The sequence below is a fragment of the Bacillus rossius genome, chromosome 11 (genome assembly GCF_032445375.1).
Source record: "Bacillus rossius redtenbacheri isolate Brsri chromosome 11, Brsri_v3, whole genome shotgun sequence".
NCBI classification, from domain to species: domain Eukaryota; kingdom Metazoa; phylum Arthropoda; class Insecta; order Phasmatodea; family Bacillidae; genus Bacillus; species Bacillus rossius.
Window position 1 is genome coordinate 33,982,348 of NC_086338.1, and position 24,320 is coordinate 34,006,667.

A 24,320-nucleotide genomic window follows, 5' to 3' on the forward strand; every position below is an offset into this window, starting at 1 on the left:
GTCAGAACGGCATCGTTAACCACTAAATTAAGGGAGTGGTTTCCACATGGCACAAAAAATGCTCGAGAATTCAAATCAAGTATCCTTTTCTGAACTCCAACAAGCTTTCCTTTCGTATTGGAGCCATTATCATATCCCTGGCCTGTCATGTTCCGTGTAGATAGCTCATTGAGTAAAGTTTCTGCAAGGCCTTCGCCCAGGGTGTCTACAGATATCTGGCAAACCAATTTCAGGACTTTTTCAGGACCTTAGTGACCACTAAACGTAATTTTTTGCGTAAAACTGTACGCGGCAATTTTTGTTTCAATTACATCACATGAGGATGTCGGCAAATATCTGTTACACAACACAAGAAAACAAAATGGCTAATGGTCTAAAATAACTTACAAAATACTGCTAGCAGAAATAAAGAAAAGTAAAACATTACTTATTCATAACAGAAGATTTCAATTTTCTTAGTTCACTTTTTCATGCAATTTGTTATGTACATCAGTCCCAAATTTTCATTACCTAGCATTTTTTACATTAAGCTTGCATGTTTGCATAAGTCTTGCATGTTTACATTAGTCTTGCATGCTTACATTAGTTAGTTTACATTACAATTTCTGCTGTGGTCACTTCATCTCTTAGCATCTACCTTTGAATGTTACTAGCAAATTTGGGGCCTGTTGTATCACTACTAGAGGAGCCTGCAATTATAATTTCAACTGGGTTCGCTTCGTGTGGAGGCTTATTTGCTGAAACAGAATCACTAGGCTGGATTTTGTGTTTGTGCACTTTTGAATTACTTGAATCAGATGCATCAAGCCCACAACATGAAGGTTTAGGCCTAGCATCTGTCACATCACTACAAACATTTGACTTAAGCTTAAGCCTACTAGTTATTAGGGATTGTTTGCCTGAACTCAAGTCATTCACTAACTGAAGATGACTTTTAACCGAGTTGACACCTCCATGACCAATATCAAAGTTTGTTCTGCATATGCAGCAAAATGCTCTATTCGTATCAGTTTCATCGCGTCTCAGCCACAACTTCCAGGTGCCTGCATATGGCAGTTAATACCAGCTGTCTCGAAAACTACATTTACCAGGCATTTTTATAATCACAATTTATCCACTACACACAGAAACACCCACGAGACATACACACAATCTGCAAGACATCTCAACACAAATGCTTGTTTAATGCTAATTTGGCGGGAATGTACTTGTGTTTATATTATAGAAAATGTCTTAATAAAATAGATTTAAGTATCCTAATCGTGTATGATGAAAGAGAGAAAATATATTTTCGTAGCACACACATATTCATAAAGGCCTATACATAATTATAAATACTGAAATATCACTACATATTAGTTTGTGAAATACAAGGAAAATTTAATGTGTAAAACTGAAATAAAAGGGCTATATCTCAGAAAATTATGTCATTGATTGATGTATGGTCACATCACGTTTCGTTAAAATAAAAAAAAATGTTTGTTTACAAGTTTAAAACTCACGCGAGTTTAAACGCTTGCTTCCACTTTCGCATGAATAATTACCATAATATAGAGTAAATAAACGTTAACAATGTCAACAAACGTAACTTACCTAGCCAGATTGTAATTTCTGCCACCAACAATAATAATAATAATATTAAAGCAGAGGCCAAATGTGTTAATAATAACATCCTTTCATAATAAATTATTTGTTGTGATTTGATTTGTAACACCTACAACACTAAAATACACAGATTGCTTTTATGATATGTCTCAAGTTTAGTCATAAAGCCAAATACCGCACTGGCACATCACTGAAGTTTATTAAAACGAACGGAAAACTGCTTTGTTTCTGCATATGCTGTTCTAATAGTTGTACACGCTTAGTTCTGGCTTACTTTACAAACGAAAAACCTAACTTCACTCGTTAAAAGTATTTTAGTATCACAGTTCAAAATACAGCTTCCTAGTACACGGACACGTTCAATCATGCGTGTAATTTCCCACATGGATGAACAGCCATGTACTACGCCATCTTGTAACAGCAAAGGCCAGCGCACAAAGTGAAACAGCCAAGAAAGTCGAAGAGCCAATTGAAATTGTTCATGTTAACCAACAGCAAAAAGTCACTTTCTGAGTATTACCCAACGGTATTACCCCACATAAATGCTACTACAAATACAATGTATAGTTGGTAGACCTGTACATTAAATTTGTCTGTCCGTACGAGACATAAACAAAAACAATTAAAAAAAAAACTGTTTTATTAAAATTTCGTGACTTTTTACATTAATTTCTGGACTTTTTCGTGACTTTCATGACCAATCCCTCAATTTCGTGACTTTTTCGTGACTTTCGGGACCTGTAGACACCCTGTCGCCTGTAGAATGTGTGATAGGTACGAAACCTAAGAAATGTTCCTTAATTGACACACTTCATTTTCTACAAATTTAACAAACCTTACCACTAATGTCATTTGTTCAGTGTGACTTACATCGGGTGTACAGTCCAGTATTATGAAATAATATGTAGCCTGTATTACCTCATTTAAAATACGATCTTGGATTTTAGCGGACAAGAGACCAATAGACTCATTTTGAATATTTTTGCTTAAGTAATGAACATGTGTCTCTTCAGAAGTAACTCTCCTAACGTGTTCAGCCATGACATCAAATTTGGCAATGTATTCTACAAGTTTCAAAAAATTTCCGTTGTTGAGACTGAAAAGTTTCTTTTTTTCCTCGAAAGGCTAGTCCTTGTTTCTCTAAAAATTAGGGTAAATATTTACAATCGCGGTAGATGCCAAAAAAAATGCTAAAAATCTGAAAATACTTTTATTCTGTGCCCTTTCACTTCCTCTTTTCCAAACAACCGGCGGAGGTAAGAAATTCCAAATACTTTAGGAGATATTGAATTTTTTAATTTCATGATATGTAGAGTCGCGGTATATGCCAAAAAAAATGCTAAACATCTGAAAATACCTTTATTATATGCTCTTCAACTTCCTCTTTTCATTAAAAGCGGCGGAGATTAGAAATTCCAAATACTTTAGGAGATATCGAATTTTTAAATTTCAGCACAAAACCAGCGCATTCCTGTGGCGTGCGTGCACCATTGTTTCTTGTTTACGTACGAGTATCTATTTTTTTATTGGATAATGATGTCACGTGATTGTTCGTGATAGGCCAGAATTCAAATGAACTAATACGTGATTATTTAGTTCAATTATTGTTTAAAACGGTGTTTAATTACCGCCTCCAACTTAGGTGAGTTTTTAACGTTTCTAATTTTAAAGTCTTATTTGTTATTTTGATATTGTTGCGCAAGTAATAAGTAACAAAAAAAATTTTTTTTACGTGAGTTGTTACTGTACATCCTTTGTTACGGGTTCGTTAGGTAAGGTCAGTTACATTATAAATAATTTAAAACTACAGAATAATTAAAATTAATTCACATTATTTTTAATATCACCTTAGTTTGAAAGTATTTATAATGTAACTGACCTGACCTAATCGACCATTTTAGTTTACTGTTCACCCTCTGTCCGGGTTTGTTTGGTCAGGTCAGTTACATTATAAATATTTTAAAACTAAACAGCCATTAAAATTAATTCACAAAATAATTTTTAATGTCGGCTTAGTTTGAAAGTATTAATAATGTAACTGACCTGACCTAATCAACCATTTTATTAATTACGCATTCACGATTCACGTATTGACGAACACACGGCAAAATAACAAAAATGGCGCCGCTCGAATGGTTCCACAGGTCTTGTATTGCAAAATTAAAAAATTCGATATCTCCTAAAGTATTTGGAATTTCTTATCTCCGCCGGTTGATTTGAAAAGAGGAAGTGAAAGAGCATAGAATAAAAGTATTTTCGGATTTTTAGCATTTTTTTTTTGGCATCTACCGCGATTGTAAATATTTACCAAAATTAGACAATACAAAGCAAGCGTCTAAGAACTTGGTTCCAATGTTCTGTTTCACCTCGGATAATTCTTTCATTTTCTTTGTCAATAGTTTTACCCGAACGAAAACGTAATAAGGCTAGTTCCCGCCAAGACTGACAACTTTTGATGTGATTATGATACCTCTCACGACTGGCCAATATTTTTTCCAAGTCTATTTTATATTCGGGGCCGCGGCGGCCGAGCGGTTAGATCGATTGCCCTCCACCAAGGCGATCCGGGTTCAATTCCTGGCCGGGTCATGCAAACTAGGTATACTAATATGTACCATGGACAAGGCCGGGGGTTTGCAGCCTTCGGCGGCTCGGCGCCCCCCTTTGACCAGCGCCCTACGCACTGAAAATTGTATGTACTTTAAATGCAATAAAACAAAACAAACATTTATTAATACAATTAGGTACCTACTTATTCTAATAAAACATGAAATATAGCAATTAAAAATTTCTTACAATTGCAATACATTGTTATTAAAATAAGTTTAAATAATATTGACTAAGTTCTCATATATTCCTATTTATCACGGGTTAACAATGAATGGTGGCAGCACAGGTATTGTATGTAAGACATAAAATTTAAATTTTTTTTTTCATAAACTAGTAGGAATTATGAAATAATCCCTTCAGAGTAATTTAGGACTTGTGTATTGTGTGAATACCATGTTTTCAGATTTTTTTTTTTTCCATTTTAAAAAGCTGCAATATGCTATAATTACCATGTTGTTTGCAAGGTAAATATAGGCACTCTTTAATGTTCCAAAAGGGTATTTTTCAAATTTTATTTTATTTACGGAAAAGCCGCGACCTGAGACCTGCACACCGACATGTTTTTGTTGACAAAATTTTTGGCTCACGCATGCGCCAACACTGCAGCCATAGCCAGTCCACTCACGACGAAGTTGGAGCAGTCATTCAATGCTGGTCGCGAAAGTTTTGTGGCGTTGTGCTGCGTCTGATTCTGTGTGCATTGCTTTTATGTAAATACATGGACGACACTTATCACAAGAAGCGTCGTGTCGTGCTTCATACTGTGTGCGCCCGGCGTAACTTGTTTAACACTCTAACCATAACAAGGGTAGAATACCGATACTGTACATGGTATCGAGATTTAAACTTGACCCCATACCCATGTACATGACTTAGGACACGGCTTGGTAAAAACTTACCCTCGTTTGATCGATGACATCTACAATAGTCACTAATTTCCCTTTATGGACTCCGTCGCTCACGTAGGCGATGCGACCCGGTTCCACGAACCGTTGAAACGGCTGAAAATACCATACAATTCACGTTATACACGCGTGTAAACCGTGAGTGAGACACTAATACCACGTGGTGGATGGAAACCACACTCAAAATAAATGCAACAGTCCACAATTGATAACATAATGTAGACCCAGAAGAATGTACCAGGATAACATTAGATACTTGAAAAACATAAAACACTGAACCTTAAATTAATAAAAACATAATAACATTCATTGAAGTCTTACCATTTTGCTACAGGAATCTCCCAATACCGGAAAGGCCTTAGATTACAAAGCTACACGAAGTATCACATCATGGTGTAAAATTATCACGCCATAAAGAGTTTTATTTAAAAAAATTGTTAACTTAAGTTTTGCTGAAAGGATGTTACCAAAACTGTATATCGAGTGCCACAAAGCATTTATTGTTTATTGTCAAAAATGTCATAAAGTTATCAATAACGGCAGGTTCGTAATCTATACAGTGATATATTAAAAAAAAAAATTGATTTTAATAACATTATATAGCTTTAAATAGTTTTTATGCTGCTAATTTACATAAAACTAATACTTATTTGCAAGTTCGCTTCTTTCATCTAATCATCGTGAAACAGTAAAAAAAAAAAGCTTTTGGAAGGTATCTACAGTACTCGATTATAACTTATTGTTTATTGCTATTTCTATGCTACTTGAATTTATTTTGTGTTATAGCTCCTCGACTTTTGTGGAAAGTTATCCAATAATGTCAGTTATTGAAATAAAATAATAACGTTGCGATTTGTTAATTCGTTTGACTATTTAAAACGCTTTCATGTTTTTTTTTCTCATGTTTCCTTTACAATTGTGATATTTAGGAAGCCCTGACCTTATCCTTCATAGAGATTAAAAGTAAGTTGTGTTGCAAAAGTTTGTGACGCATGCAACATAACCTGTGTGGTGTTAGTATTTGTAGTGTTCAGTGTGATTAAATTTTGTATTAAAAATAAAGTTAATGAAAAATAAGGGAAAACCTGTTCACAATTTACAATGAAATCATTCGAAATTGATACTTTTTAACTCGACATTGTAAACCTGTATTGGGGCTTGCTGCAAAAAAAAATAATAAAAATAATGTTACTGTAGGGGGTGGGGGTAAATATGTAGTGTACGGATTAGCGTCAAAAATTTTTTTAAAAATCTCAAATAACTTTCATTATATGCTCTTTTACGTCCTCTTTTCATTACAGCCTGCGGAGATAAGAAATTCCAATTACTTTTGGAGATATCGCCGTTCTTATTTTGCAATACAAGACCTGTGTAATCATTCGACCGAGCCATTTTATATTTTGCCGTGTGCGCGTGAATGCCTAAATAACAGAAATTTTCCATTAGGTAAGGTTAGTTACATTATAAATACTTCAAAATAAACGGAAATTAAAAATATCAATTAATTTTACTTGTATAGTTTTAAGTATTTATAATGTAACTGACCTGACATAACAAAACGGGACAAAGGTAAATTAGGTCAGGTCGGCTACATTATAAATACTTTGAAACTGAACGGACATTAAAAATAATAAAATTAATTTTAATGGTTGTTTAGTTTTAAAGTATTTATAATGTAGCTGACATGACCTAACAAACCGGGACAAAGGATGAACGGTAGGTACTCACGTAATTTTCTTTTTACATGATATAGTCGTTCACATGGGAGACCTAAGGTGCACATAAAGTTCTGCCATTCCCGATTACACCCGAACAATTCACCTTCAGCCAACTTCGGGATTTGTTTTATTTTTGCGCAGGAAAAATGAATTCAAATATTAAAAGTGGTTGGTTAGGTTAGCTACATTAAAACACTTTAAAACAGTATGGACGGTTAGTTAGGTAAGTATAGCTACATTAAAATAAACAGAGAAATATAAATATTAATAAATAAACCCGAGGTTGGCCGAAGGTGAATTGTTCGGGTGTAAACGGGAATGGCAGAACTTTATGTGCATCTTAGGTTTCCATGTTCACGTACTTCACAAAAAAAAATTTTACTTGTAAACAAGCAACAATGGTAAAGCCGCACGAGTGCACAGGATGAAAATTAAAAAATTTAATATCTCCTAAAGTATTTGGAATTTCTTATCTCCGCCAGGTTTAATGAAAAGAGGAAGTTAAAGAGCACAGAATAAAAGTATTTTCGGAATTTTAAGATTTTTTTAAAGAAATATCGCCCAAATATGAAAATCAAAAAATTTGATATCTTCTAAAGTATTTGGAATTTCTTATCTCCACAGGCTGTAATGAAAAGAGAACGTAAAAGAGCATATAATGAAAGTTATTTCAGATTTTTAAATTTTTTTTTGACGCTAATCCGTACACTACATATTTACCGGGCTGGGAATTGTCAGTAAGACGGGAGAACCAGTAAGAAAGTAAATAAAATTGAAGTTGCATTTATTTATTCCTTAAAATTATTTCTAATCATTCTATTTTATGGTATTGTTATACTGTAATTCTTACCTGGGTTTACTGTTCTACAAGTTATGTAGGATAAGTGGGTACATTGAAACTAACAATCGTAAAATCAGTTGATTAATTTACGTTAGCTACATTAAAAACACTGTTAATTATGTTAAAGGTTGGTTGGGTTAAATTAGGTACATTAAAAATAATGTTAAATATTACCTGTTTATGTGTTTGTATTTATGTTTATTTGTAATTTTTTTTTTTTACATATTCTATACCATTGTATGGTCTATTGAATGAAATAATGGTAAATCAAATCAAAACCTAGTGTAAATGGTTGGTTAAGTTATGTTAGCTACATTTAAAATATGTAATTTCTATCTGACCACTAACACTAAATTAAGAACATTATTCAGATAGTGTTTAAATCATAGATAATGTAACTGTTAACAGTAACAATATTTTACAGTATAGTAGTTTACCTAACCAAACTTTCAAAACAGCGAACTACTTGCAATATTGTAATCCCTTTTTTGCAGAATGATTAATAAAAATCATTTTGAGTTCTTTTCCTCTGGCAATTACCACTACAGCAAAACAAAAGGTATTTATTTTAGTTGTTATTGTTCCTTGATTGCTCCACAAAATGGCTTTACTGTTTAATGTTGCCAACCAAACCTTACCAACCCTTCACACCATTTTACAGTATTTGAAATGTAGCTAACCTAACCAACCGTCCATATTATACATTGGCTATTTCTGAATAGATAGGGATACTTCCATAGCATACATGTTCCGAAAGGGGTGATTCGGGGGCGGGGGGGGATACTGGGGAAAATCCCCTCCCCCTTAAGAACCGAACCTCAGAAAAATTGGAATGCTGTTTATTCATATCAACACAAATACATTTGTCAAATGATATACCGGAAAGATATTTTGTATCATTAATGAACAATTTATGCCTTTTTCAAGGAATTTATCGCTATGAAGTTGGCATCTTTGCTTGGTATCATTTCTGTATATGGTGGAATGTATCTTCAATTGCAAAATAATGTCTGTTTGAGGAATTTTTCACTATGAAGTTGGCAACACAGCTTGGTAACTAGTGCTTGAGATAATTTTATGCACTGTAAAAGTAAAAAAAGCAGCAGTGGTAGTGTGTCTTGTTTCTGTAAACCATGTTTTTGTGAGTTTTTTTTTTTTTACTGCAAGGATTACTGCAGCATGGTGACAGACTCGTAGAACAACCTACTGTAGTTAAAAAATAGTCTTGCATTGAAGTCAACACAAGTTTGTGTAATATATATACAGACAGCTCACTATTTTATAGACCGTGTACATGCTTCTAAGAGTATTACAAATGTTATTTCGGTCTTGGAGAGTCGTCGTGCGGGTGTTGACAGTTATTTCAATGCTGTTTATGCTGAGACAGAGAAAATGGCAGAAAAACGTAATGTCGAGCTTTGGAAACCCAGGACAGGTTCATCGCAGTAACTACCCGGTAGAGCTACAATCCGTGAAGGATTATTACAGAATATCAGTATTCATACCACTGTTAAATGTTATCTTATCAAGACAAGATTTTCTCCTAAAGTCCTTGATATATTTAGACTACCAGTTATACTTCCACAGTTGATAGTGAATACAACCTTGGATGAAATAAACGAATCAATTCAGTTCCTGGTCGACAAGAAATTCAGTTTTAATGAAGTTGAAAGGTGAAATTTTTCACTTCCAGCAGACATGAAAATTTGAAGAAGCTCATGGTGCCGAACTTCCCAAAACAGCTCTTGATGCACTCTTTGTTTGTGACAAGGACATGTACAACATTATTCATACACTTTTTCATGTTCTTTGCACATTTCCAGTCAGCAATGCCAGCTCAGAGAGAACTTTCTCAACATTACGTTGCATCAAAACGTGGCTGCAAACTACAATGATGGAGTGATGACTTGAGGGGCTTGCTCTTCTTCATGTGCGTGGACCATTTTCACATAATTGAATGTTTCTTGAAATCAGGCAAATGCTGTCTCATTCTATTATTATATATTATTTACCTCATGATGATTCTTTTCAAGTTTAATTATAATACGGTGCTAAATAAGTTATTTCATATTTATTTTCTATAGCAAATCTTTCATGTTGTTCATATTGTGTGCATTTAAAAGGAAGCAGCTCTGTCTAGACTTATGACCACGAAAGGATAATTTTAGGTGTTTTTACAGATCAAATAAAACCCAAGAAGCAGTGTTTTTTTATATTAATTGAAGTGTTTGGATTCGAAACTGGCTCAATCCTTTTTCATAAATTTTACAGGGATCACCAAAAATGTTTTCACTCGCATATCATGGTTTAGATTTTTTAAATTAAATTTTATTGGGAAGGAGGGAGGTCTTTAAGATACTTTCAATATTATAGTATGATGGTTTCCTAAATTTTGTATTTAGCCTGTTTTGAAGCATTTCAAGTGGAATAAGGTTTTTTTTTTTTTTTAATTAATCTCAATTTATTTGCCCAAGACCTTCCTTCCCAAGACCGTCCGTACATCCATTAGCTACAGAAAGGTTTTTATTTGGTTTGTATATAATATTACTTAATAATTTTGGCATAAGATTTGTTTAAAATGTTACAAACCTAAGTGGTAATTCAAATTGATGAAATAAAAAATAAGTATTTAATATTTTGATCTGAATAGTTTTAAGAATAATGAATTTAGATTTCTAATATTATTTTATATTTTAGGTTAATAATTTTGAATTATGTTTATCAGGTCGGTATCGCCAGTATTGTCTATTATGTATTTGATATTCTATGCCTGGGATTCCATGAGCAGTGAGTTGTCAATATTTTTTCAATGGGTAAATATGTATTGTACGGATTAGTGCCAAAAAAAATCGTACAAATATGAAATAACTTTCATTATATGCTATCTTAAGTCCTCTTTTCAGAACCGCCAGCGGAGATAAAAAATTCCAATTACTTTTGGAGATATCGAATTTTTTAATATTCATTTTTTGGCGATTTTTTTAAAAAAAAATTTAAAAATCCGAAAATACCTTTATTCTGTGCTCTTTAACTTCCTCTTTTCATTAAACCCGGCGGAGATCAGAAATTCCAAATACTTTAGGAGATATGGAATGTTTTAATTTTCATGTTGTGCACTGATGCATAGGCTTCCCGCGTTCACCATTGTTGCTTGTTTACAAGTATTATTATGTTTTTTTTTTTCGCGACGTAGTTGAACGACTACATCACGTAAAAAGAAAATTACGTGAGTTCCTACTGTTCATCCTTTTTCCCGGTTTGTTAGGTCAGGTCAGCTACATTATAAATACTTTAAAACTAAACAACCATTAAAATTAATTTTTATTATTTTTAATGTCCGTTCAGTTTCAAAGTATTTATACTGTAGCTAACCTGACCTAATCCACCTTTGTCCCGTTTTGTTAGGTCAGGTCAGTTACATTATAAATACTTAAAACTATACAAGTAAAATTAATTGATATTATTTTTAATTTCCGTTTATTTTGAAGTATTTATCATGTAACTAACCTTACCTAATGGAAAATTTCTGTTATGTAGGCATTCACGCACACACGGCAAAATATAAAATGGCGTCTGTTGAATGATTACATAGGGCTTGTATTGCAAAATAAGAACGGCGATATCTCCAAAAGTAATTGGAATTTTTAATCTCCGCAGGCGGTTTTGAAAAGAGGACGTAAAAGAGCATATAATGAAAGTTATTTCATATTTGTACGATTTTTTTTGGCGCTAATCCGTACAATACATATTTACCTTTCAATGTTTTAGCAAAGAAGTCCCTGACTTTCATATTTGGTATATATTTTTTGTGATTAGTTGGAGTGGGACTCCCCTCCCCTCCCCTCCCCTTCCCCAAGACTCATCACTGGATCCACTCCTGCATCCCTACATCCCTTAGTAATTGCAGCTATAATGGACTGCTAACACTACCTAATGATAGTTGGTTGTGCGGATGTGCACATAGTCCTTTAGTCATGATATCTGCTGAGATTCAGCAAACTGTAATGACCATTGATAAAGAGTGTTACAAAAATTGAATGCAGCATGGATATTATATTATTTTAAAATGGTTTATGTGATTAAAATAAAAATGTACTAATGATTCTGAAATATTATTAATAATTATGAGCATCAAATATTCTAGTCCACATATTGTTAATACTTTTATTAACATATTTCTTAGTCTGTATCTTATGCTATTTAGGTGTTCAACAAATCTTATGCCAAAACTCTGAAGTAATATTTACAAAGCAAAAATAACATAATTCTAAAGCTAATGGATGTAGGGAAGCATCGCTGTAGGCGGGTGTTGCATCCCTATATATCTAGAGCTAAGCAAATACATGAATGCTTTTGCATCCCTTATGATTATTCAAAAGTAATGCAAAGATGGCTGTGCCCACTACAATGCGCTTAAAGTGGATCTTTGTAATCCACTAGGCTACTATTTGGAAGCAGCCAGTGTTATAATAGCTGACCTACCCAACCATTCACCCAGTTTTACAATATTCTAAGTAAAGCTAATGCCTTACAGTGAATTACCGGTAAACTACCCAGCGCACTGCATTGCCTTTTTACATAACGATCAATGATAGTCAGAGGAACTCTAAGATACGATTTTCTGTTTCTTTCTTGGAAAAAATTTCATATAGACACCGATCCGTCAGTGTTTTTTCTTAGGTTGGCTTTTATTGACTTCACTCCAGTTAGGCGGACTACAAAATTTTACCCTGAACAAATTAACTAAGCCTGTGTAAGGTATTTATTGCCTGGAAGGTTAGTTTATAGTATATTTAAATAAAGCACAATAATAGTATGTTCACTGAGTAGGTAGTTATAATGATTGGTGTTTTTGATATTTTTGATATTTTGATATTGATATTGAAAGGCACTGGTCAGAGACTTTAAAAAAAATGTTTTTTTGGTTTACCGACCTTGGCTGGTTATCCAATACACAGAACATTTTTTTAAATCTAAAATGTCTCTCCTTCCTTTTCATATTTTACAATTGTAAATCAGTGACACCTTTGTTCTCTGAGCATAAGCAGAGCAAGCACAGAGGGCACAAATATTGCCTGCTGCATTTGTTGTCGTAGTTAATTATTAAAATGAAGTAATTAAGAGTCTGTTCATCCAGTCTCTCTCTCACCCTTCACTATTTCTTATGCCACTGTCTGTGTCGTACCACGTGTGGAAGTTTTTTGAATGGATTGGCCAAGTCATGTGAGTGTCACATGTGTCATTTACAATTATTATAGTGAAGAAAGTACATACAATGTCATTGCAGGGCCGTCGAGAGAAAATAAGGGCCAAAGGGCAAATAATTTTGTCGGGCTCCCTCCCTATTATCTAAAGAAAGACCATAAATTTTTCCATGGCAATAACTGCAAATGTAATCTGTGTAAGGTTTCCATGGAATCCTATTAGCAATAATAGACTTGTAATTTTTGTATTAATAGGGTAAATTCAAGCATTGTAAAAAATCTCAAAAATTGGGTTGGGTGGGGGGGGGGGGGGCTGGGCTCAGAGTTTTTTTACTCCGTCTCCCTCTCGCAGCTCCTGGCGTTATGGCCCGATGGTGTGACTCCCAGAATGACACACAGTTCATAGCGAAGCACACTTTATTTGCGAACACTTCCAAGAATGCTGAACCTATCTGATTTTGTAAAGGATTTGTTTCAGTTGTTTCACAAGTACATAATGTGCATATTTTCTCAATTGTGAGGGTTGTTTCAAGCATGGAGGTATTACTATGTATTGGGTTTCTGTTCTGAAGTTGAATCAACTGGTTAGCAATTGGATAGCAGAACAAATATATCTGTTTAAAGGCTATGCTTACCCGGGAAATCTAAAATTTACACCAGTCCATTCCGTGGCCTCTTTCTGCATGTTTTTTTTTTCTCTTCAGATTTTTCATTCTGTGTGTTTATCTAAAATCAAGACTTCAAAGATTTTAATTTAATTCTGAAGGAAAGCCACATTTTTGAAAATTAAAAATTCCAAATTGTTAGTACCCTAGTTTACCATTTTAAGGTTTGGTGTAAATATTACAAGTTTTCTTATATCATGAGAATGGTTGTTTAGATTAGGTCAGCAACGTTCAAAATACTTTTAATATTGTGGACGGTTGGTCAGGGTAGGTTAGTTACATTAAAAATAGTTTAAAAGAATGAATGACTTGTTAGGTTAGCATAGCTACATTCAAAGTTGTACTGTAAAATAATTTTAACGGTTGGTTAGGAATTACCAATTTATGATGTAACTAACTTAAGATAACCGATTGCCCTCTTTATTTTATGGTATTTGTAATGTAGCCAAAATAAACTTAATAACCATTCACAAAATTTTACAGTAGCTGCTTCCAAATACTAGCCTAATGGATCCCTTAGCTAAGGGATCCATTAAAAGTGGCCATCTTTTTGTTGCTTTCCTACATGCATCCAATAAAATTGAAATTTACAGGGATGTGACACATATCCACTTAATGCGTCCGTACATCCATTAGCTACAGAAAGGTTTTTATTTGGTTTGTATATAATATTACTTAATATTTTTGGCATAAGATTTGTTTGAAATGTTACAAGCCTAAGTGGTAATTCAAATTGATGAAATAAAAAATAAGTATTTAATATTTTGAGATACATAAAAAAATTTTAATTTTGTTTGCAAACATTCATAACATCCATACTGCATTAAGTATTTTTAATTGGTTGTTATTATTTACATTTTGCTGAATCTTTGTATAAAATCTTTATTCAGAATTGCTACGTGCTCATTAGTACGTCCAAATGACATGTGGTGTTAACAGTAAAAGTATGTGGATACTATCCATCCCTATAAATGCTTCCTTTAAATTGTGGCTGCATTTGCAAAAGGATGTAAGTATGACAACACTATTAAAATATTAGAAATTTCAAATTTTAATAAAAAGCATTTTTCAATTAAAAAACAATATTATTAAAATAATCTGTGAATAAATTTGGTAGAAAAAAATTTAAAAAATGTTCGATGGAAGCCTTAGGAAACAACATATAATTATTTAAAAGGAGGGGGAAATGGGAAAAATTGGTTATATAAGAATACAAGCGTAGTTAATTAAATACTAATTGCTTCTAAATTTAACAAAGAATAGGAATATATTAATGCTAATTTCAGTTAGTTATAATTAAATTACCTGTAACAAGTTTTGCTCTTACCAGTAAAATCAAATACAAGTACGTAATTAATTTTTCAATTTTTTATTATTTATTATTTTTTGTACTTGTTTATTGATTTTTTTTGTTTAACTTCCTCAGAAATTTATAAAAATAGCAATACATAAAATTACTTAAAAATTAAAAAAAAAAAAAGCTCTTGAAATTTATAGGGGTATATCAATAAACGAAAAAATAAATAATAATTAGTTGTACTCACTTTTACTAAAAATAGCTAAACTTGAATAAGGTAATTATTTTATATTATCTTAGATGTATCAAGAACTCAATACAAAACACACACACACACAAAATTTTATAAGTAAAGCATGGGTAAAAGATATAATAAATGATATATTGAAAGACTGATATCTTGATGTGTTGGAAAGTTTTGTCATTCCTAGATGTGTGAGCTATGGATGCATGCCTATGTATGCAGATAATCAAGTATTTTTATTGAAGCTAACCTGACCTAATGAACCATCTACACTATTTTAAAGAATTTTTAATGTAGCTGGACAATTCTTTAATTCGAACGTCACCAAAACCTATGAAAGATAATTTTGACATATTTTCCGCATGTTTTTATTATTAGGTACTATTATATTTTCCTAACCTAACTAAAACTAAGTGTATTTGTAGAAGGGGTTTGGGTTAGGGAGGTATCTAGGTGCATCTCAGGCCGAAGCCTTTATGCCTTGTCATGCTGGAATGAGCCATGCAGGGAAAGGTCGCATGCATCATTTGCTTTGTGCTGGGTTTGGCCAGCCATGACAGCGATAGGCGCCATGAATAATTACCTTATCTTAAAACTATTCTAAATTGGGCGAAGAAACAGGCATATACACGGGAAAACCTTTGGCATAGACATGTAAGATGCGAGGGCATGCATTAATAGTGTAGAAGTATACAGGATACAGAAGATGGTAAGGATGAAAAGTTGGATAGAGAAGAAAAGAGTCTACAATGCGGAGGGTGGTAACTTGGACGCGTAGTCCGCTTTAATATTTTTATCCTTTGCTGGGTTTATGACCAGGAGTGCTCGCACCCCGGTGGTGAGTGGCTAAACTGGCCACTCACTCCGCTGCCAAGCAGCACCTAAATCTAGAGAAGAAAGAAAATTTTACAAACTTAACCTAGTTTCTATCAGGTTTGGCATATTTAAACCACAATAGTTTAAACCATGGTTTTAATCTAGTGGCTTGAAAAAAAAAATGATTAAAAAAATGTATTTTTAAATAGAATATATTAATAAATTTTAATGAAATGTCTAATTCAACTAATAACTACAATATTTTACTCATTAATGTTTCTTGTGATACAGGAACATATAATTATATGTTAATCAGGATCTTATTTAAATTATCTGAATAAGTTGTAAATTATACATAGCTAAATACTCCTCTAAAATTAAATTAGTAAATTGTGGTCAAAAATTAAAAAAAGGAGATGAATAAATTTATTATTAAAAAAAATCACTATTTTGTGTAAAATCGGTGACTATTGTAAATCCCCTTTCTGTGGGAGACACCCATTGTATGGAGAATCCTTGTCCAGTAGGGGAATGCAAGTAAATATCTTAGGTCGCAGCTTTTCTGCAAAGTAAAAATAAAATTACGAAAGTACTGTTTTCCAACGCTAGAGACGTTCCTGTATTTACCCTGACAACAGTGTTAATAAATTCCTACTAGTTTCTGATAAATCCCAGTTTTTAGCTCACATTTCAACATATGTGCATTGCAGCTGCCACCGCTATTAATTGTTTACCCGTGTCAGTTTTTTCAGTTGGAGCTGGACAACATCTTTATTGGAAATTCTAGTGAAAGCTTTTAAGATTGAATACTAAGTGTCTCGATAATGTTTCATTTAACAAAGTTCTACAACCATATCAAAACTACCATTCTCATAAAATTATTTCATTGTAATGATTTGTGGTAGCGTTTTTATTTTCCATACTTTTCTTGACTAGTTATGTTTTAAACTTATTTTTTCGTGATGAACATGCAGCCAAAGTTTGTAGTCCATTAATAAATCATGTGATGCATCAAATATATAAATTTGTTAAGAGGCAGGTTAGGATAGTCACAAGTAACATGCTTATTATTTAAACATCATTAAAAAATAAAACATCAAATTGTGAACTCATTTTTACGCCATTTCCAGGAAATGTGTACTGATGTCAAATGCAACATGTTTCTGGCTGGTAGACACCGCTGAGGATTTGACATTGTGGTGAAGTGTGTTCTGTGGCCATTCTTGTATCCGACTTTATGGTACCATTTTATTTCTGAGAAAAATCATCCAGTACCGGTTTTGTATTTTTTTTTCTAGTAGCACTACTGTTCTAAAGTTTTCTGGCATAATTGTCATTCATCCAGCATTGTGGTACGCCTTTCTTTACAGCCTTTTAGGCATGTGGTAAATTTAGCATTCGGCATAAAGATTTACAGTTGTTGGGCGGTCTTGATCCGCACGACCTTTATCAAACTGCTACGTTTTCCCTAGCTCTCCGGCTTTCAAACATTCCTCCAATGTTTGCTTTTCCTTTTGACGTGACAACGTCTAATAAATCAATGAAAGCCGGCTGCACGCACAAAAAAGTGTCCCGTAACGCACATTGTCCCACTACGGATGTGTCCTGTTATGCTCATTGTATGCATGCGTGGCATCTCTCTTCCACTCGATTGGAACAACCATCGATTTGACTTTTCAATCATATTTTCGTCGTTTGAATTATAAATATTATGTAATTTAACTATCGTCCACCAATTTTCAGCACAATTGGTACGGTTATTTAAAAGTAATGTTTATTATTCAAATACATTTTTAGCGAACAATGGTGTTTTACAGTTACACATGATAATTCAAATTACAACCGGGATCTTTTGCACAATGTTTTAAAAAATATTGTAACATTATATATAAGTTGGTGTATTTGGGATGCGTATTTGTTATAAAATCGTGTTATAAAAACGAAATAATATTATTCCCCTACCGTGCTGCCATCTACGGTGATGGACGCGAACCGAATGAATCGCGATATCTATCCGCTATCGCGGGAACCAGGCACTCCTTAATACATATTTTCCTTTGTTTATCGCGAGGGACGTTATTATTAATGAATTATAAATACAATTTTGTGGCTGGGGCCACAATTGCTTATCATTTTTAGCACTGGAAGACATAAAAACAAAAATATTCTCGACGGATTTTAATCTCTGGTTTTCATTGCTTATTACAACAATAATCTCGGCAATAAAGGTAAATTATTTTTGCATTTTAAAAATCTGATTACTAGTATAATTTCAAGTATTTATTCTTTTATTAGTAAAAAAAAAAAATTGCATCTGTCAGTGAGTGCAGTAATAATAGGTTATGTTACAATTATTGAACAATTATGGTGATTCATATAATTGATGATAGATATTTGATTATAGTTTATTTATATGAAAACTTGTTCATAATTATATTTAAACTTTATAGCTAAATTCTAGTTTTTAAAATTAATTACAAGTCATCTAGATGTGAACTGTTTCGTCGACTATTTATAAAGTGAAGTGAAAAGTTAATGTGGTTTTCATTGCTTATGAAAACAACAATTTCGGCAATAAAGGTTAATTATTCTTGCATTTTAAAAATCTGATTACTAGTATTATTTCAAGTATTTATTCTTTTATTATTAAAATAAAAATGATTCAATTTTATTCATAAAAGTATGCAATCATTTCATCAATGTTTTGTTATGACGTCACGTAAAACTATCGTCCGTAAACCGACTTTACAGACAACCATTTTTTTTTTTAAATGATAAACTCTCTGTTTCCATGTAACAACCAGAACAATGTTGTATTTGAAATAAAATGGCATTATAAGAAATGACTAGAAAATATTTTGACTTTAATAATTTTCATCTTTACATCCAGAGACCAATATCTCTCTGTATAAATATAAATTTAAAAAAAATAGAGATAATTCTAAACAATATATCACCATTAACTTTATTCAATGTGTCCTATGAGGTACTTAAATTACGAGGCTTGATTGAAAAGTAATGACTCCATAGTCATAGCCTTTTTTTTACACGATTTTACAAATACTTGTACCTAGAAACCGTATGTGTCCTCTATGCAATGTTCTAATTTCCTTTCCTCCAAGATGTCGTTCGTATGTTGAAAACTGAAGAAAATGGCGACCCATATGAATATAATGTTGAAGCAGCGAGTTGTTTTTGACACTTGACGATTGCGAGTTAATCCAAGTCCATCGTCGAATGACAGCTGTTTACGGCGACGGTATTTTTGACGTCAGTACAGTGAGCCAGGAAGTTGAAAGAAACAAATCCGGTAACCGGGCTCCAAAAAAAGTATTGCAATTGAGGCATTACTTTTCAATCACCCCTCGCATTATTGAAACATCAAGTACAAATAAACGAGAAATTCGGCTCATGTTCTGCGAAGTTCATAAAAAAATACCAACTACCTATTCGTTAAGTGGGATACTTATTTTATTATTAATGTCATGGTTGTATTTTTATTTTGTTTAAATGTGAGATTATTGCTTTCAATTTGAAGGATTAAGTGATGTGTGTTACATCGGGGCAAGTCACTCGGAAAATTTGCTCACGAAGCTGGGACGAGGCGAGAGTCTTAATAGCACCTGTTGACACATGATAGAACTGTTATCGGCAACCAGTGACCCCTGCGATATTAGTAATCCCCTTGTGTCCTCCACCCCCTTTCGAGTTTTTGCTTTCACGACCTTTATAACGTGGCACAAGCAGAGAGGGTCATGGGTGAAAAGACTACAGCACGAACTGCTTGTACAAACGCAATGCTTACGTACGTCCTAAATATACCAAGTTAAATTTCTCATCTAAACTTATTCAATAAAAAAAACATTTTTTTGACGTGACAACGTCTAATAAATCGATGAACGCTGGCTGCACGCACGAAAAAGTGTCCCACTACGGATGTCCCACTACGGATGTATCCTGTTTGCTCATTGTACGCATGCGTGGCATCTGTCTTCATGCTCATTGTACGCATGCGTGGCATCTCTTCCACTCGATTGGAACAACCATCGATTTGACTTTTCAATAATATTTTCGTCGTTTGAATTATTAATATTATGTAATTTAACGATCGTCCACCGATTTTCAGCACAATCGGTACGGTTATTTAAAAGTAATGTTGAAAATTCAAATACGCTTTGAACCAACAATGGTGTTTTACAGTTACACATAATTCAAATTACACCCGGGATCTTTTGCACAATGTTTTAAAAAATATTGTAACACATTATAAATATGTTTGGTGTATTTGGGATGCGTATTTGTTATAAAATCGTGTTAATATTATTCCCTTACCGTGAACAAAATTTTTATAAACATATATATAACATCTGAAACCAGTTTATTTTAGTATGGCCTCGTGGGCGTGTGGTTAGCGTACCTAACCCGGCTGCTGCGAAATTTTTTTTTGTACTTGTAAAAATAAATACGGCGCACGCAACATTTCAAAAGTAATAAATATATTTGAATTAATGAATGCAAATAAAAGTAAATTTATTAATTCAATTGCACATTTCATTTCACTCCTTTGTATCCATATATATATATATATATATATATAATTCAATAAAAATGATTCAATTTTATTCATAAAAGTATGCAGATGTAGATTTTATCATGCAAAAGATAGAAAAATTAAAAAAAAAATTCTTCCTCAAAGAATATAATATTTTTAATGCCTAAATGGTTTGGTTGCAAAAACCTATTACGGCTCAGTCTCAGGCCGAATATGATATTTCCTTTTCTTCTGGATCAATCATTTCATTAATGTTTTGTTATGACGTCACGTTAAACTATCGTCCGTAAAACGACTTTACAGAGAACCAATTTTTTTTCTTAGTTTGTTTTTATATATTTAGTTATAAATATGTCTTCTTTCCATACTTTTTTTTGGCCTAGATGTATATTAGCCTGGTGAGCAAATATGTTAGCAATTTTTTTTTGTAATTAAAAGCTGGTTCCAATGTTGATTAATTTAAAATTAACTGCATCATACTCCTCATGCCCTGTAGCTAGTGGTCAGATCACCTACTTCCTCCCCTACTTATTCGGTTTCTGTGCCCGATAAGGTCAAACTTCGACTTCTTTTCAAGCTGTAAAAAAACGCCGTGACCCGATCGACATTCTCAGAATACCCCCTTTTTTACTTCCTCCTCCTCCCCCCCTCCCTGAAATTAATATCCTAATTATCTCAACATGGACGAGACAATAAATCCAAATTCATTCAAATATGAAACTCGTTTTAAGAAAAAGTATTTAAACAGTCTGTTAACTGGAGTATGGTAGATGTAATTTGTGGTGAGGTAGTATTGGTTGTGCACGAAAATGCTTAACTGCTTAACAACGATCGGAACCTCCAAATTTATCTTCAGCTACCGACCACTTGACAAATTAAATAGCTTAGGTGTAAATTTTGTCATGCTGGAAGTTTAGCACCGTCTAACGCAGATTCGTTCTTTTCGCTTCATGAGCGAGGGTAACCATTGTTGTCGAGTAGAAGGCCGGTTGTCGGTGTGCAGGGTTCCTGGTTTGAAACATGGGCAACGCATTTTGTACTGTCTTAACTGGTCAAAAAAATTCACACAGTCACACATAAAACAAGCATGGGCGTCGCAAGGATATATTTTTTTTTGGGGGGGGGGGGGCTGCAATTGATTTAGTTGTTGAGGAATATCCATCCCCTGGGAAAAAAGGGGGGGTTCGGGGATCCTCCCCCGGAAAAATTTGGGGTTTGAAGGTGCGAAATGTGGTTTTTAGGCATTTTTCTTTCCTAAATATTCTAATTATAGTTGGTTGCGATATATAATTTATTTTTTATAAAAAATATTTTCAGAGAACAAATTTGTAAAAGCACAGTGCTCACATTACCACGATTGGACTAAATGCACCATGTACAACATATGGGTTATATCACAGAAATCATATTAATAATATAACTAAGAAACTAGATATATTATTGGAGGGGACGAAATTGAAGACTTTTATTATGGGGGGGGGGGGGACGTGTCCCCCCCCCCCCCCCCCCGGTTACGACGCCCATGAAACAAGTATGTCAACTTCTTAAATACTGTCACTAAAATAAATGTAGTCATATCTAGTGATTTGGGAGGTGGGAAACATGATAGACTTTGCTGTGAGCCAAATGAGAAGAAACTCACAATGGCAAGATGTTGGTTAATTGTCATTCATGTACTTTTACTCATTCGACCATGTTGGAATTTATTTAGGATTCTTTCTGTTCTTAGAGTATGCGTTTACAAGTGGGAAAACAGGTCCGGAAAGGATAGTCCAATTAATTATGTAAAGTTTTTTTGACGTGATAACGTCTAATAAATCGATGAACGCCGGCTGCACGCACGAAAAAGGATGACTCATTGTCCCGTTACGCTTTGTTCCGTTACGCTCATTGTACGCTTGCACCGCATCTATCTCTCTTCCACTAGATGGAACAACCATCGTTTTGACTTTTTCGAGGCACATTAAACTTGAAACATTCCCATTCGTTTCCTACTTTTCGTATCATCGTCCTATCCTTAACATAATAACACAGATTGGAATAAGTTAAATAGCAAACATGTGTAAAAGTTTTAGTTAAAATTATCTGTTCGTTAAAGTAATAAACATATTTGAATTAATGAGTGCAAATAAAAGTAAATTTATCAATTAAATTGTAGATTTCATTTCACTCCTTCTTTGTATCCATACAAAATAGTGATAATTCAATAAAAATGACTCAATTTTATTCATAAAAGTATGCAATCATTTAATCAATGTTTTGTTATGACGTTATCGTCCGTAAACCGACTTTACAGACAACCAATTTTTTTATTACTTAATATTTACACTATTAGTTAAGATTTCTCTCCACACATTAACCGTAAGTCCACAATTCACACTCCCGTCCGATTCTGGAAAGGTCTCGGAGCCCTTCGAAGTGTCTTGCCATCAGAATCCTCGGCTTAACACACGAAGCTCCCAGAAAATGGCATCCTACTTACGCCATTTCACTGCGAACATGCGGAACCCTCAAGAGACATGTCATCAGGCCATCTTCGCCTGCATGTATGAAACTGGACTTTATTGAGTCATTTTGTGAAATGTCAATTCCTGAAAAAATTAATTAAATTAGGTAGTCAAGTTATGACTTAAAAATTTTCTTGGAGATATTTTTCGGTAACTTCAGAATCAACTGTAAAATATTTTATAGGGCCAGCTTTTCAAATAAGGCATTTATGCATTCTCCTCAAAAAGATTTTCTAGAATGTCAACATTTAGCAAGTTGCCTGGCTTAAGTGCACAGCTGTAAGACATCAACCTGTCAGACAGAATCTATGTGAATCACTTTTGTGTTACTCACAGCCATCCACCACTGGGCTTTGGTGTTGTAACCATCTGAGTTGGCCCATTACAATTTTTCATTGCAATTTTCCGATAGCATTCTGTCAAGATTTAAATCAAATCAAATATGGTCGAGCTGTATCAATTTTCAAAATTTGATAAGATTATGTGGAATGACCCTTTAGTAATTTTTTTTTCCTTGCACTGTGCTTTTAATGAAAAAATTAATGTGTAATATATATCACTGTATTTATGAAGCTAATGACTGTTCACGGAATGTTCAAATCCAAAAGGCCGAAAGACCTGAAATTTCGCACATAGGTTAATCTTGTGCACTAAAGATGTACTAAGAAAGGTTTTTTATTTTAAATTTTAGCTTATGTAGTTTAAATTTGACTCAGGTCAAAACTAAGTAGTTTATGATTTTTCTTAGTAAACATAAATAAACTGGTTTGAAAATACTGTTTGAGATCATGTTAAAAATGACACATTTCTAACGAAAATATTATTCCAGACCCAACCATATAGGCCAACTATTAAATCCAAAACCCGCTCACTAACTGACTTGTCACAGTATCTGTAAGTACACAAGTCTTGGATAGCTCATCTAGACACACAGGTTCATGGTAGTTCATAGAGTATTACTTAGAAAGGATAGTTAAGCGTCATTCATGTGTAATAAACGTTGCGTTTGTGTTCTACCTGTAGTAGACTTCCGTAGCGAAGCACAAAGGCTGCAAAAAATTGGTAAACACTGGCAGACACTTATTTGTGTACATGTGCCGACCTCCGTAGCGTAGTCGGATGCACACCGGCTTACGGTGCGAGGGGTCCTGGGTTCGAGTCCCGGGTAAGGCATGGGTGTGCCATATATATTCTGATATTTGATAAAGAGTTGAAATTGAGATTCACGCTGAATATAATGACCCTTTGGCCGTTGGCGAAAGCTGTAGGCCACATAAAAAAAAAAATGTGTACATGTGTATCATCAGTGTGCATCCGTAAATTTATATATATAAGTAAGAGTAAAAGATCCGTCTC

The 24,320-nt window shown here is 33.6% G+C and overlaps 2 protein-coding genes across 5 annotated transcripts in view; one reads left to right on the top strand and one right to left on the bottom strand.

Moving 5' to 3' along the window:
- The window catches only part of LOC134536801 (large ribosomal subunit protein eL14), a 28,817-nt gene extending 23,213 nt beyond the window's left edge, over positions 1 to 5,604 (bottom strand). Inside the window, exons 1-2 of the mRNA XM_063376736.1 lie at positions 5,442 to 5,604; positions 5,115 to 5,216 (exon numbers count right to left, since the gene is read on the bottom strand). Coding sequence (XP_063232806.1) covers positions 5,115 to 5,216; positions 5,442 to 5,444 — 105 coding nt within the window. The 5' untranslated portion in view covers positions 5,445 to 5,604. The remainder of the gene's footprint in view (positions 1 to 5,114; positions 5,217 to 5,441) is intronic.
- Positions 5,605 to 5,858: 254 nt separating this feature from the next.
- Positions 5,859 to 24,320, top strand: part of LOC134536802 (uncharacterized) — a 49,063-nt gene continuing 30,601 nt past the window's right edge. The window contains exons 1-2 of one of the 4 annotated variants that reach the window (XM_063376741.1): positions 5,866 to 6,083; positions 9,503 to 9,609. Coding sequence is in view for 1 of the 4 variants with exons in the window: in XM_063376737.1 (XP_063232807.1) it covers positions 9,608 to 9,609 (2 nt within the window). In the remaining 3 variants the exon portion in view is untranslated. Of the gene's footprint in view, positions 6,084 to 9,502; positions 9,610 to 24,320 lie in introns of all 4 variants that reach the window. The other 3 variants (XM_063376737.1, XM_063376738.1, XM_063376739.1) reach the window with 3 other exon arrangements.